Below are 16,281 nucleotides of genomic sequence, written 5' to 3'. Positions count from 1 at the left end.
AGATTTTGTTAATAGTTTTTTTTTTATTTAAATTTTCAAGTTAACAATTCTTATAGCTAGTAAAAAGGATAATGCTTGAATCTAAATTCCCAAATTCAATGTCGGCTTGTTCTGCTAGCCCTACTCACAGCTCAGTGATAGCTCGTTAAGGCTCCCTATATCTTGACGCGATTGAGCATTGTTTCTCTATCAAGCTTTGTCTTTGGAACTTTCTCAAAAAGATGAATTTAATATGGCAGGGTTTCTGTGATATTCACGAGTAAGTACCTAACGTAGTTTTAAAGTAATGATTATTTATTTACAGTACGTATACATAGTTTCTTTAGAACGTGTACCTACATACTTTTTATTAAGTACTAACCTGCCTCTCTTACTGAAATTACAGTTAGAGCCTGTAACTGTCAGACTACATTTTATTATTATTGGATACTTGAATTTTTGGTCAGAAAATAAATTTACCAGCCTTTCTAATTACTTCCACCGATCCACATCCACCGATGACCACGATCCTGAGTCATGAGGGACCGACCACAGAGAGAGAATAATTACTTAAATATTTCTTACTGGCTAAGTAAATATATTCTGACTGTTCATTAAGTTTAAGTGTTAGAATTCTGTATTTCTTGGGTCAGTTGCAAATGTCCAAGAACTCTGTCTATCTTCCCTCACTCACTTGACACTTTTCTACTCGTTAGTTTGTTTGTTGTCACTGTCTGTCTGTCTATCCGTCCCAGCACTTGGTAGCCACAATTGCTGATCACACAAAGCGTTACGGGAACGACGTAAATTGCAAGCTAATAGCGGAAACTCGGATGGATGAGTTTTTTTGCTGAGGAATGTAGTGTTTGTTATACAATAACGTATTATTACCTAATACCTTTAAACAACCAATTATTGTATATTTATTTATATATACATATATTTATTTCGGGGATCTCCGAAACGGCTCTAACGATTTCGATGAAATTGGCTATAAGGTGGTTTTGGGGGGCGAAAAATCGATGTAGCTAGGTTTTATCTCTGGGAAAACGCGCATTTTTGAGTTTTTATATGTTTTTATATGCAAAGCTCGGTCTCCCAGATATTGATCAATAAAAGAAGGTACCAACCTGAATAAAAATAGTGTGGCATGTGTTATTAAAAATATGTTATTAGATCAGCTGCCAGCCTAATTGTTTTGTTTATAAATAAATACATATGTATACTAAGTAGCCTTCCAAATATATTTATTTGACGAGTTAATGATGTGCTATGTCGATAGAAATCTTTCAATCCATGATATTTTTCTTTGTCCATGACAGTTTCTAAACCGCTACTCGTACTATGCTTAGACCGCTCAGTAAAGTAACGAGGAGCCACGAAGATTGGTAGTTGTTTCGAATCAGAATCCGATTTGCGTTTGTCAACGTGTTTGGTGGTTGGCACTTTTCATTGGATAAATTGCACGAGATTTGTTCTTATGGAAAATATATGCTTCCGCCTTCAGTTGTTTAACTTGCAAGCAAGGAGGTAACGAAACGCTGTGAATAATGTTGCTGTATTTCTAAATACAAAGCTTTAGTAGAATCGTGTTTTTTTATCATGATATCTTAGTAACTAACTAATTATTAATAAGTACAGGATGTTTTACCTTAGGTAGGTAACAAGGTTAATAAATGCGACTAAATTTAATAAAAATAAGTAAATTATCTCCTCTCACCTCTATATAATCTCAATTGACGTCGACCCATTAAAATAAAATTTTCGTAAGCATAAACATATACTTACCAGTAGGGCCGTCTGTTCCAAAATGACCCTTTACGACGTACGTCATATTCAAAGGATTATTTTTTGTACAATATAAAAGTCCCAGGTTTATAGCCATATTGCCTCCATAATCTCATTAAAAGTGTATTGCCGTGAAGACAAGGGTTGTATTATAAGGCAATTTGTAGGTATACTTGTGCCGTTTTAGGGCTGGGTCGGCGGTATATGGGACCGGTGCAGCGGCGCCTGAGCATGTTCCCATGCACCTGCCTTGTATGGGAGTTAAAAAATGGAATCGCCGCAACGGCTTTTTAGATTGCTAGCCGGTGCTGAATGGATTTTTTTTATGAATTAGAAGTATCACTTTGTGACAGGTGACAAAGTTTTGAGATTACTGATGGGACTGCATTAGAATTTCTAACGTTGTTGTGACATTATGACTGTGTTTAAATTGTGTTACTGGGAAAAGATTTATAAATAAATGTACATGTTATCATGCAATAACCGTAAACCAAGATTTTTTTAAAGAAATGTTATTTATTAGGTACAGAAATTTACAAATTTAATATACTTAGGTAAATATAAAAATTAATGGTATTGTATGCATTTAGGCCATAGGTACCCGGCTGAATGTACCTAGTACGCTGCTGGCGTTCCCTCTTTGTACCGCTAGCGAGATACGCTGGATTAAAAATGCGCCGGACCTGGGGTCGCCGCTTTTCTCTCGTAGGCGTTGACCTAACTTTCTTATGAATTTTTTAGCATCAGCACACCAAGGCCCGCTGGTTTCTATGGCTACTGGTACAAAATCGAAGGTCGGCTCCAGATTTGAGTATTTAACCCGTTTTAGTTTGGCGGCGTTTTCGGCAGCAGCTCCAGCTTTGTGCACCGTGTAGCTGAGATGGGAAGGGGCAAATGTGCTTACGCACGTCGCGTCCCAAATGAGGCTGCGTCCTCGCTCCCATGGGACCAGCGTCAGACCGTCTGGTCTTTTTCCGTCGGTCCTGCTTAAGCCTTGGGGCTCTAAGACACAGGGAATATTCGCAGACACCAGTGCACGACGAATAATTTCGTTAATGCACTGGTGTCTGGAGAACCTACCGGCGCAACGAACGCAGCTCAGTCCGTGGTGACCGTTTGGTTGGACTGCAGCCCCGCACACACACTGGTGGGGTTCGCAAACAGTACAGCCCAGTCGCAGTGCCACACCTATGCGAAGGGAGTCAGTATCAAGGAGTGTGCCCAAGTATGGTGATGGTAGCGCGTGCAGCCATGCTCCGGATTCAGGCAATGCCACTGCTTTCAAACGCGCCACATCGACATTTACAGCCGCTTCGAGTAAGTCATCGTATGTTTTCTTGCTAAGAATGTCGTCCCAGGATCTTTGGAGCTTCAGATTTTCGGGCCTCGCGTCATTTGGGCACCTAGCCCTCCACTCATAAAAGGCTTCTTCCAAAAAAGGAATTCGGACACTGCCACCGTTTACTGGTAAGATTCGAGTGACAAGATCCATGGAAGCGTGAGCGGAGGCTATGAATGCCACTAGTCCGACATCGTGCGCTCGACGAATCCCGAGACCACCATATCGGATGGGCAGCGAAGATTGAGACCACTGGGAATCATTCAAGCTGACGTTGAGGATGATTTCCAGACCATTTCGCAAAGTTTGGTCAAAGTTGCGGATGTGCTCTGGGAAGAGCCATGAGGGTGCTGTTCGAAGTGTATAAGTCAGGCGGGGCATGGAGAAGCAGTTACGTAATAAAACCAAGGCAACATGTGATGAGAGCTGTTGTAGATGATGGAGTGATGATGATAATGCATCCCCTTTTTTCCGAATTGTAGAGGGCACCCCCTCAGGAAATATTGGAGCACCTAAAAGTGAAAAAGATGTGGTGTCAATTAATTTCAAATTGGGCAGCAGTGCTTGGAAGTCAGGGAAAAAGCCAGATAAACTGCATGGAAACAATTCACATTTTTCTGAATTTACTTCTAAGCCAATGCCCGATAGGGCTGGCAATAATTTCCTTAAATCGCTAAGAACAACGTTGGCTGGTCCTCCAATCGTGCCATCATCCAAATACCAAACGTTTAAAGGAGATACCAATGTCGATATATGTTTTTGAATGGCCAGACAAAAAACCAACGGACCTAAAGGATCTCCCTGTTGGGCACCGACTTGAGATGATAAAATACTACAGTTATAAAATAGGTTGCTAGGAGAGGCATAGCACTGGTAGAGGAAGGGATATAAAGAAGGTATCAAATTCCTTACTTCCTCTAACATTGTATCCCTCTCCACGCTATTGAAAGCATTTTTTAAGTCCAGTTTCAAAACAATTCTGTCATCGCCATCCTGTAAGGTAGCGAAAGAACGCGTAGCGTGAATGGCAGATTCACAGCCAAGAGGTGTGCCAAACCCTACTTGGTGGGGCTGGAGGTAAGCCGCCATGGCGTCCCTTACGGAATGGCAACACAATTTGGCAACGAGACGGCGTATGGTGTTCCCGATCGCGATGGGCCGAACCCCTCCATCTTTTTTTGATAAGGCGCAAACCGATGCTCCATATAAATATGAACAGACTTGTGGATGAACCATCCCTCGCAACATAAAGTTACATAATTTGGTCAGCGATTCAAGTAATTTAGGCCCATTGCTTCCCGCTGATGAGGAAGTTAACTCCTTCAGATGCTGAGGACGGAGACCATCTAGGCCAGCGGCTGAGCCATTATAAAAACTTCCTATAGCATTTGTTACCTCCGAAGTTGTTACAGTTAAATACGGGCTTGACAAATTAGGCTCGGCTGGCAAAGCGAGCTGTCTTGATGGAGGTGGATGTTTATTTTGCAACTCTCTTAAAGTGTCGTTATTGTTGGGAGCTAGTGTTGATTCGGACATTAGAAGCCGTACGGCCCCCCGTAAGTCTCCTTCATACACTTTAGATTCTATTGAGCGATACAGAGACTGTGGTTTATAACTTACTTCGTCAGGGAAATATGTGTTTGTCGACTCAATGTTATCTTTTACTTTTGACGTGAGAGATTTGTGAATAGAACTCTCCGGAACTCTTAACGCCGTAAAGGAAAAAGATAAAAAAGCATACCAATCTTCTGTACTGTTTGTTTTGAGGCAATTTTCTATAATGCCCGCTAACCTGCCAGCAGCTAAGCTTCTGGCTCCTTTAGGTATATGTTTGAGTACACGAACATATTTCTTAAGCTTTGGTAGACTGGAAAGACCTGTTGTAGTATCGTTGCCTTGGTTTGGGTGGGATGCTTGGGTTGGTTGGGTAGAGGGTTGCGACGTGTTTGTACCGTGAGTTTTACCTAAGTGGATATTTAGGCCTCTCTGGCCTTTAAAGAGACGACCCGGTGGGCAAAGTGGGCATTGTACATCTGATGCAGTAGGAGGGGCGACATTTAGCGGGGTATCTCTCGTTATCGAACACATTAAACACTAGATTCACAAAAACAAAGAAAATTAAAATACAAAGCTGAGCTAAAAAAACAATATAAAAAGGATACGGCCTACCGGCCTTAAGTATTTTATGCTATACTATTATACGTAGCTCGGCAGCAGGGTTCTCGAAGCAATCCTAAAAGTCCTCCCAGACCAGTTGCCGCGTGGTAACCGTCGAAGTTTAGTTCAACTTGGCCTTCTTTTATAATGTAATGAATTGTGTGGAGGCGGTTTAACTGGCACTAGTACTTCACTTCACAAGCACGAACAGCACGAATAAGTGTAAGCGTTATACGTATTGCTTCACTGAAATCTATTTTTCTTGTTTGTAAATAAAAAAATTGACAACCAGCTGTCATGTTGTCTGGGTAAAGCAAGAGCGTATTCCTTGAGCCCGGGCTGCGGTCCCCGCATGGAGGTTGCAACGTGGGTTGTCTTCAGCGCGATAAATATCGTTGAGCAAGGTCCCGGGTTCAAAATGTTTAAACAATATTAAGGAAAATAAATTTAAAAAACCAGGGAAGTTTTTACGGTCCGTGTTGATCCGTTGCTAGGTGACAAGTTTAAAGTATGGTATAAATTGGTTTTCAATAACAACAAAATTTTATTTTCGAAGTGTTTTTTTTTTCGATAAAATCCCAATATAGTCTCAAACGATTAAATGGTTATTGTATTGGATTGGCATATATAGTGTGTCAAAGGACTGTCTTATTTCAAACATAGACAGAGAGTCATACTATCTTTGTCTTACACTAGTACTAGCACCCAAAATAAAAGGATGAGTATAGTTTTATTGTTCCTATTTACTGACAAATTGGTTTGACCATCTATAAGTACCTTGTTCTAAACGAGTAATTTCCTAAGGTGATAGAACTATCGTTTCGACAAACTTGTAAGCATCTGGCAATTTCGATCAGCAGGAAGTAGACTCCATTAATGTATTTTATTGCCCACTTTCCATTCTATGTGGATCAATGTAACCTGTACAGTGCAACTTGTTTACTGATTGCCTGACATTTACTGTCTTTACATATAAATATAAGGCAATATTTTTTGGCCATTTCCATCGACTAATTGGCGTGATCAGGAAATGAAATCGACATTTGTCTATGCTTAAGTAGTTTATTTTGGGGTTTATTGATTATTTGCTGGTTCATTACGGTTTTATTCGTAATGAACCAGCAAATAATGAGAAGAAAGAAAACCCATAAATAAGTATTAATAGTTTTGATAGGTAACTTACGATAAGTTATACTCGTGTTACTTATATATACAAATGACATAAAACGTAAGCCTTTCTATATTTATCGCAAATTAACTTGGCATACCTAGGTACATACATTATAATTATTATTTAAAACACATTAAACACGATAATTTAAAGACATGAGCTATATCTCTAATTATATAATATATATACTTAGTCATACATATAATATAGTCTTCTACGTAGACTGAATTTCAATACAACGTAACTTAAATAACAAATCATGCGAATCTAGCCCTACAATATATTTAGTACCATAAATTCATATGCTTTCTCATACATTTTCCATCGAATCTCGAACCATAAACAATTCACTATAGCTTTGTGGGCCTTTCATTTGGTCCACATTAAAGATATATGTATCGTGTATTGTTTGATATGATTAAAGACTGCTTTCACGATCGCCTCATAAGTTTCGTATGAAATAAAATAAGCACGAATATGAAAGCATGTGGATTATTCAGATTTGTGATGGACTGCTTAAATAACCGGGTTCATTTATTGATGTATTTGGAGTATGTAATATTGTATGACGTGTTGGGAATTTCCACACATGATAATAACACATTACACATAGTAGGAAAATTAGTACTCCAATTTTGGTAGATCTATCTCTTTAAGATGACCTCAATCAATCATTACTATTATCTCGTTGAAAACTGCGTAAATACTAAACAAATACCTGAATTAGGGAACTCACTTTTGTTTTGTAGGTATAAATAAACATATTATAATTTTAATATTCAATTTCCTTTGAATAAGCCTCATGGTTCACGGTACATTATCAGGACGCTCGTAGCGATTGAATGAAGTGAAAAGTGTTATCGACTTATCGCAATCTATATTTTGACGATAACACCGAAACTTAAAACATTCTCATAAAAAAACCGTGCATAATCAGTTACTTAATCATAGACAACATATGGCAGAGCGTATAATAAAGATCGCGTGTCTTCGACATCTGCAACTGATCCGGATGCCGTTAAAAAAAAAAACAATACACTTGATTTACAAATAATGACCAATGGCGCACTCACAATCATAATTTAATCAAGCAGCGCGTGCGAGAAGCCATTTTAACAAAGGTTTTTTTTTTACTGTACAAATAAATGCGTGCAGTTAATGCTATTTTCCGCCTCAGTAAGTATAGCATAATGACGATGGTGACGACAAAAAACAGATGTGTCAATAATTATTGTGCCAGTGATTTTATGAAACTTCTTAATGACATGACATGAGCCTATTGTGTTGTGCTCGAGTCTTCACACGTAGCAATACTTGTACTTAAGCGACGTGTCCGTAACGCTCTACGTTTTACCTACTATACAACAAATTCTAGATAAGTTTATGCCCAGTAACAACTTATTGAACTTATTTAACTTTTTGATCCAAGTGTGTCCTTATTGTTTATAAAATTAACACAATTATTCAAAGATAAGCCAGCCAAGAGATTTTGTCACTACTTCTCGACTTTAATTTTCGCAATACTTAATTCATATTATTAATTAAATAAATTAGTCTTATTATACTATAGGTAGTACAAGCACTTCGACTATATTCAACAATTTATCTAACTGAATACAAAAAAAAAACGAATCCAAAGAAAGAAAGTGAAACTTTCAACGCTCACCGAATACCAAAAAACAAACGATTATGAATATAATAACACACTATGTAACAAATAGACGATACCGCCTCGACGTTATCTCGCACTCGCGACTCCATCAAACGAATATTAAAATATATTGCTCGGCCGCTAAGTACCGGCCTTTCAGATATGTCACTCAATAATAACACGATAAAATTGATACCGCGCTCAACGAACTACATTAAAAAAATTACTTTATGTTATGAATATCTGGTAGTTAGAAATAAAGTAACGGCTATTATAATTTTTTTCTTTATTAAGGTCTGAAAGTGTTTCGTTTTTAATACAAAAGCTTGGATTAATTACGATAACAAATAGTTAATTTAACAGTTTGGTGCCTACGTAAAAAAAATTATTTCGGTGCAAACTAAAAACTAGTAGATAACAATTTAAATATATTAGCCTTATTTATTTGCTTGTTTCATATCAGTCATCATGAAATGCGAAGTTATAAATATCTCAGTACTTTTTGCCTCAACTGTATGCGTAAATATAATCAAGAACAAAAATTACGTGCATATACAGCCCGGCCGATTGCATCTGTACCGTCGGCAGCACTATCAATCATGCTTTATCGTTCTTTTGCTGACCGTACTGATTAAATTATTCCCGAGAGGTGACTTAATGAAATAGCTAGCTAAGGGTAAGTTCATGATTTTGTGTTCAGCTTACAAAATTATTAAGATTAATTTCTTAGAATTTACCTCAATTTTAATAAAGTGAAAAGTTAGTGACATTTAAAGGTTATTGACATACAGTTCTAATAACCTGAAATTAAATTGCTGTGTCTAATACAGTCAACATGTAGACTATTTGAAGTAAGCGTTAATGCCGACATTTTGATTTATATCGTTTAACATTTGAACGTTGGTGATTAAAATCCCTGAGAGAAACATTAATTAAACTATTTAAATTTCACCAAAAATGACACTTAACAAAGCGTCTAGAGTAGATTTTATATTTAATTGCTTTAAAGATAAGTTTGACACCGTGTGCCTATCGCGTACAAAATCATAAAACCAATAAACCAAAAAAAAATTAAAATAAAAAGTAAATGGACTTAATTTTATTTAATAATGTTAAACTTAACATTTTTTTAATGATATTAATAAGTGCCTTACTTTAATACTCGCCGAGTAATAAAGCCAAAGAACCGGCAAAAACAAAAATATAGTAGCTATAAAAGTGTCTCAAAGTTTTTTTAACATTTTCTACATAATCTCCAAATGTCAGTGTGTACAGTCTCTTATTTCGAACCAGTTGTAATGCCGCAGCAGACCCGTCGTTATATGAGGGACCAATTAATATGCTCCTTGTCTTGGATCCAGATTGAGCCCACAATATTGATTACTGTCCGGAATCAATAATTGGGCCACGGTTATTAATTGCTGCTTCTATTCTTTGAATATATTAATGTAAGTTTTATGCAACATTTTATTACTCTATTTAATATACTAGACTTTTAAAACTTACCTACTCTAATTCAGTTTTACAGCGAACAAAGTATTAGTATAGTTAGAGTCGTAAATACATAATTTAACGTGAAACAGCTACGAGCCCCAGTGATTTGTCTTAACTTAATATTATACTTTATAATATACGGAAAAATCTTCAACGCATTTTGTAACCTAGAAAGAAACCTCTTTATTATCAAGTCGTGGTTAGGCCAGGAATTATGATAGTAGGTTTAAATTAACTAATTTTTAATATCCTCATATTTTATGGTTTAGTATAATTTTGAAAATTGGTTCTTTATTCCCAAGTATTTAAATTTACCAGAATTGACTAAAGGATCAAACTATGCGCAACGCAAGTGACAAAAAATTGAAATATCAGCAAGCTAAAATTTTCAGTATATTTAATTTGAATACTTACAAACGCTTACAATTCACTAACTAGTGTTATTAACCATGAAATTCGCACGTCTTCTACAACGAATTAAAATTCACTTATCTCAAATAAACACGCAACCCATATCTCGTACTGATATACCGTGAAACGAGGCTGTGGAACTAAGGACTAAAATACCAATACCTATTAGGCCTTTCTCAGCCTTATTCTGATATGCATATTTTCAATTTGTTTTTGTTTTGTATCCTTTTTTATAGTGACTTATTATAAAATATTTTTAAACGGGTATTCGTTTGAGTAAATGCAGATTTACGTACTAACAAAGAAACAGTAGTTAGTATACTATTCTATATTTCAAACATAGACAGAGAGAATCATACTATCGTTGTCTTACACTAGTACTAGCACCCAAAAGAAAAGGATGAGTATAGTTTTTTTTGTTCCTATTTACTGACAAGATTTGGTTGACCCAGTATATCTTCGAATATCAAAAAAGAATTCAGAATATATTGTTTTTGCGAAGGAATGATAGGTCTAACTTGAATTCAGTTCTGCTTTCTATCGATCTATTTATATGAGATCAAGCTGTATTTTTATTCAGTTTTCCGTAGACTATAGGTAACTTTTCTTAGTGTAAGGCCTGAGTGGACGCTCGAGTTGGGCGTACAGCGGGGCGGGGCGTGCGGCGTGCATGTTAAACAAATGCAAGCGTATAGGAGCGCCCTTAGAACACGCTGCTCAAATTACTTGTGAGCCCGACGCCACGCTGCACGCCCCGCCGAACACTCCGCTTCGAGCGTCCACTCAGGCCTTACACTTAGGTTCGCTGTTCTTTGGGTAATACTCGGTAACGAGACTTTGTTTTGTTTGTTCTTTAAGATGTAAAATGATTGAGATTTATTTGAAGCTTCTTTATGATTACAGAACCAGAATAAGGGCACTCGCACGTTACTGGCGCATCAATTTATTTAGTTAAATTAACCGAAGCACTGCATTTGCATTGGATTTCCATAACGCGGACGAGGCGTATCGCTCGCCCATACGTCACTGTTGCAGGATTGCCACTGCTATATTCACAACATAGTAACTTTGTAAGGTTGATTTAAAAAATGAACTTTATATAATACCAAATAAAGTTAACTTTGGTATTTAACATCAGGAAAATAAGAGGTTATGAAAGTAAACAGTCGAGTGGAGATCAAACCGATTATGCTGACGATATTGCCTGGATTTAGTGTACTAAAGCTCGCAAGGTTTTAGTAATTGCGTAGCATATTTCAGTTTAGGCTCCTGTGTGTATGAAAAGTTATACTTATTTGAACCTAAAACTCTAATAATTGAATTGTAAAGGTGATCAGGAAATCGATAATTCTATTCTTATTATTTACTTACACGTAAATCCATGGCCACGAGATCCGAAAAAGATAAGTGATGGAATCTAGTAATCATTTTGGTTCTTACCCTGCCTACCTTTAGATACCCTTCATTGTCTGAGTATCACATGAAAACTCGTTTTTACCTGTTGTGATTTATCCAGCGGAAATTGTCTGACAACTAATGGCTCTTTGTTTATTGATTTATACTCGTATATGCAATATTCGGTAGCGGGAAAGGTCGAAATAATATCTGGTCTCGTTTTTTTGCCTCCTTGATTGAGCTACCGCGGATAGCAGTCCGGGCCAATCAAGTTCACCTTTCCAGTTGTATAGAGGTAGTACGTTAAAGGTGGGCTTCTTAATTTTGCCGTAAAACCTTTATTATATTTCATTCATGGCAGTGGGCGGTGAGCGAAAATGAATGGGAGGGTCCGGTCCTAGGATATCAAATTGGATTTTTGTCTGAGGTTGGATTTGAACTTAGTTTAATGATATTTTGATATCCGCAGTTAGAATACCTATTTTATTAAAAATATAATATACTTATTTCTGGTTTATTTAATGATTAGATAAATTTTGCTATAATAAACAAACAATCCTATTAGAACACTAAGAGCCATAATTTGGATTAGAAATTTCGTTTATTATTTACGTTTTTTTATACACAAACCGTCATGTTTTTATCTAAATGAAATAAAAAAATTGATTGTTCGCTATGGTTACAAAAAACCTTTTTTACATTAAGTTGAGTCGACAGTCGAATGCGACAAGCCTTAATGCTTTAAAGCGGAGCGTCCAAATAGTCTACCATCAAAGTGCTCCATTAACACGTTTATCGCCACTATAATAATTGAGTCCACGAAAACCACAGCGGAACGACGATATGGTTTATTCAATTTGTCTTAAATTAAAGTCATCAGCGGTGTGTTTTATACAAATCGTCGAAATACACCGCGATGCAGTTGCTCCGTAGGGATGGGATAAACTGGACAAAGTCGATAAAATAAATTATATTTGTTTAGTTTCGTATGAAAATTAATAAATCGAGAGCGAAAAGGAACATGCTTTAACCTTTATCACTCTCCGTTGATTTGAATTGTTGAAATTATATTATTAATGTTAAATATAAGTACAGAAAAGATACTAATTGAGTATTTCCTACTTATATCAAAAAGCGAACTAAGTTAGTTTTAGAATGTAACGTCAACCATTAAGCTTCCTTAACATCGACTCTCCTACCGGAACGAATAAGGCTCCCTGCACGCGTTTATGAGAGAGAGTGATTATGACGAGACATTACAAAGACAGTAGGCACGGTATAATTATGCTGGTCACTATAATTTCTTGATGTTGAAGAGAATGCTATTATCCATATAAAACATTTGTGAATCATCTATTTACGTATATTTAGCATCGATTGTACTGGATAGAAAAGCACGCTGTAGTATCTGCAACATTGATTACTCGTGGTTTACATAAAGACATATTTTAGAAACAATACTAGGTAGTACTACTAACTAAATATATTTAGTATGCGTAATCTTGTCCGCTACTACCGATGCTGACTGTATTATATTGTCATGTGTTTGATTTGCTAATACAAATCTTAACAATATCCATTTTAAACAAAATCATTTGTACCTGCAATAATATGTAAAATATATAGTTACAAAAAAGTTAGTACCTATAGACAGGTATCATTAAATGCCTACCTACTATTGTAAAAAGAATCTAACGTACTCGTGTCGGAAGCACGTTCCACAAATTCATTTGCACGAGCTGCGGCGTCATGCAATCAATATCTCTCAAACTAACAACAATCATAATGGTCATTATTGTTTTCTTTGGCGGTGTTGATTGTTTTGTTCAATGTGGAGTTTTAGGGCAGTGGTACGTAGGTTTGGCAGAACAATGTAAAGAATAAACGAGTACTGTATAAAGACTATCTAAATTGTATTGTTAGATAGTATGTGGTCTAGAAATTGCATTCATTGTTTGATGGTTTTTCAAATGTATGCGAAGATAATGAATTCCGAAACAAAGGCAGTACTTACGAGTACATAATATAGTATTTATAAATCCATTTTTCTCATAAATGTTTCTCTTTCTTTCACAGGAGAAACCACATAAATGCAGCCTCTGTTCCAAGTCCTTCCCTACGCCTGGAGACCTCAAGTCGCACATGTATGTGCATAGCGGTTCTTGGCCTTACAAGTGCCACATTTGCTCTAGAGGGTTCTCCAAACATACCAATCTCAAGAACCATCTCTTTTTGCATACTGGTATGTACCTATTAACAATTTAATTTTACCTAAACATTATATTATTGCACTTGTGGAAATTCGACCTAAAACTAAAAATTAGAATAAAAATACTTCAAGTAGAGGTAAACCTCAGGCGCCTAATCGCTAAAAAGCAATATCTCCTAGACAACCATAAGAGGTCTAACTATAGCTATAAGGGTTCTTCATACGATTTTAAAATAACTTTTAGAGGTATTTTTTTAGCACAGTGGCTTATTGCAATATGTTTTTAATTTTGAACTCAAAACAAAACTACAAATAACAATGTTTTACTAATAAAATTTTGTTTAAAAATATAATATTTATATTAATACTTCCTTTGTTTAACTAATAATATATTCTTTTGTTTCAGCAAAACACCAGAGAAGCGGCACTAGAGAAGCAACTTGAGCGCTTACCTAAATCTTATTAATAAAAATAGTTACACACTAGCTGTGTCTGACGTTACACTTTACACTCATAATGTATAAATATGTAAGGTACGTGAAGTTTGTGAACACGGACTTATCACATGAAGACTATAGTGGAAACTAAATCCACCCAAATAAGTGTTATACAATCACGCACAATTAATAAATAATTCTGTACCTTGATGAATATAGAAAAAAATATTAAAAAGCATATAAGTATTCGACGATAGCTCAAATACTATGTAACAGATTACCTTTTAAACAATTTCCATTGATTGTATGTAGTAGTAATTGTAAATTTCATGAAAATACATTTTATACATTCCGTGGAAATTCAGAGTAAACTTGTGACTTGCAAATGGACAGGTGCACAAACTAACAGACCGACATCGACATGTGATCCATTATTGGGTTATTTTTGAATTTGGGCTATATAACCCCAAAATGGACTTCCAAGAGTTAGGTACCTACACATTTTCTTTAAATTACATATTTAATGTAAGTGTACCAGACAATTATCAGGTTAATTGTTTGAATTAGGTTAAGTTTGTACATAAATATAGCTACAATTGTGATATTATTGTATAATTCTTCATAAGCGATAATTTATTATTTTTATGTATATTAGTCAATGGTACTTTTAAAATACATTAAGTACTTAATTGGCAAGTGGGATCAAATAATCAGTTCAATTTTCAAATAATTAGGTAAGTATTTATTCGTAATACGGATTACAATTGACTGTTAAAAATAAATGCTAATAGTAATACGATATTATTCGACTGTTATTTATTTATATTATAATAAGGATGATTACAGTGATCTTTGTCAAAATTTTAATCAACCGGATTTAAGTATCTGACGATTTTTTATTTAATATTTTGGTGAGTTTTATATAAAGTTAGCAACAATATTTGCTGACTGGTACCTAATAGTTCATCTTAGGATATAATTTAAATATTAAAAAAAACCTACATAGTGTTATGTAGACTGCACTTATAATATACTTACATTGAGTAAGTATATTGTGATTCTAAAATCCGTCCACCTTGTAAATAATATTATATTTAAGAAAAACCCCTATTTATATTTTGGTGAAATAAGTATTCGAGTAATTAAATATTTTTAAATTATTATCTGTTTTTTTTTTATATAGATGTAGTGTTTTTGAACCTTTAACTGACGATATGTTGTCTTGAGTAGACATAACCGAGAGAAAACAGAACCAGGAGCTTGATTCTGTAGCCGCATAATATTTTGGATATGTTCTTGAAAAAGCTTTAAGTTAACTGTCTACATAAATGGAATTCTAAAATTATTGGTAATGTACGATATAAGAGTATAATATATACTAACTTACTAACCACATGATCCATTAACCATATTATAGGATCCAGTTATACCTACTTACGTCGAAATTTGAAAATTATCATCAATACATACATACTATAAAATAAAGTCCCCCGCCGCGTCTGCCTGTCTGTATGTTCTCGATAAACTCAAAAACTACTGAACGGATTTTTATGCGGTTTTCAGCTATCAATAGAGTGATTCTTGAGGAAGGTTTAGGTCTACAATTTGTAGAGGTTTTGTTTAAATTGGTTGAACTACCCGTGCGAAACCGGGGCGGGTCGCTAGTTTATTACAAAAAATAGATTCGAAGTAGCATTCTCTCCAGTAGTTGTTTCAATATACCACAATTTGATTATCCCCCTTCACACTAACTGCTGCACTATACTGCGAGCTGTGGTACAAGTGACTTGCCTCAGTACCTATAAGTATAATTAGGAGGTATCTTTTACATCCCAAATAGTCTTTCGATGGCTTCATCACATTACCAGTGAAATTTTTCTAACACAATATACTCGCCCGCAACCATTTTTAGTTTTTATCACTTGTGTGAGTCAATCGGTCCTCGCTAGAAATACGGGCGGCCGGTTGCTCTTTGTCGGATAGAGGATATAATTATGTGATATGTAGTAGGTGTATATTGCTGATTTGTTGGGCAGGTCCCCGCAGCGAGTACGGGTGGCCTTGCCTTAAGTTTCCAGGTCTTCGCCTGGATTAGCGGTTTCATGGTGTAGGTAAGTCAAGTAAGCGATTTTATTAATTCTTATACTCGCCCGCAATTGAAACACTAATCGCTAGTCGCTCCTCGCTTGAATGATGTGTAAATCATTTTGTTTTTATAGTGCGGATTACAATGGAGGGTTTGGGAAAAAA

General features: G+C 35.8%; 1 protein-coding gene across 1 annotated transcript in view; it reads left to right on the top strand.

Annotated features, from left to right (window-relative positions):
* LOC134649393 (zinc finger protein 177-like) overlaps nucleotides 1-14,088 on the top strand; it is a 69,082-nt gene extending 54,994 nt beyond the window's left edge. The window contains exons 6-7 of the mRNA XM_063504141.1: nucleotides 13,462-13,627; nucleotides 14,001-14,088. Of these exons, the coding sequence (XP_063360211.1) occupies nucleotides 13,462-13,627; nucleotides 14,001-14,038 (204 nt within the window). The 3' untranslated portion in view covers nucleotides 14,039-14,088. The remainder of the gene's footprint in view (nucleotides 1-13,461; nucleotides 13,628-14,000) is intronic.
* The last annotated feature ends 2,193 nt before the right edge of the window (nucleotides 14,089-16,281 follow it).

The sequence above is a fragment of the Cydia amplana genome, chromosome 1, assembly GCF_948474715.1.
Source record: "Cydia amplana chromosome 1, ilCydAmpl1.1, whole genome shotgun sequence".
Lineage (NCBI taxonomy): Eukaryota > Metazoa > Arthropoda > Insecta > Lepidoptera > Tortricidae > Cydia > Cydia amplana.
Note: the sequence above shows the minus strand (reverse complement) of the source record. Positions and strands in the feature narration are given on the sequence as shown.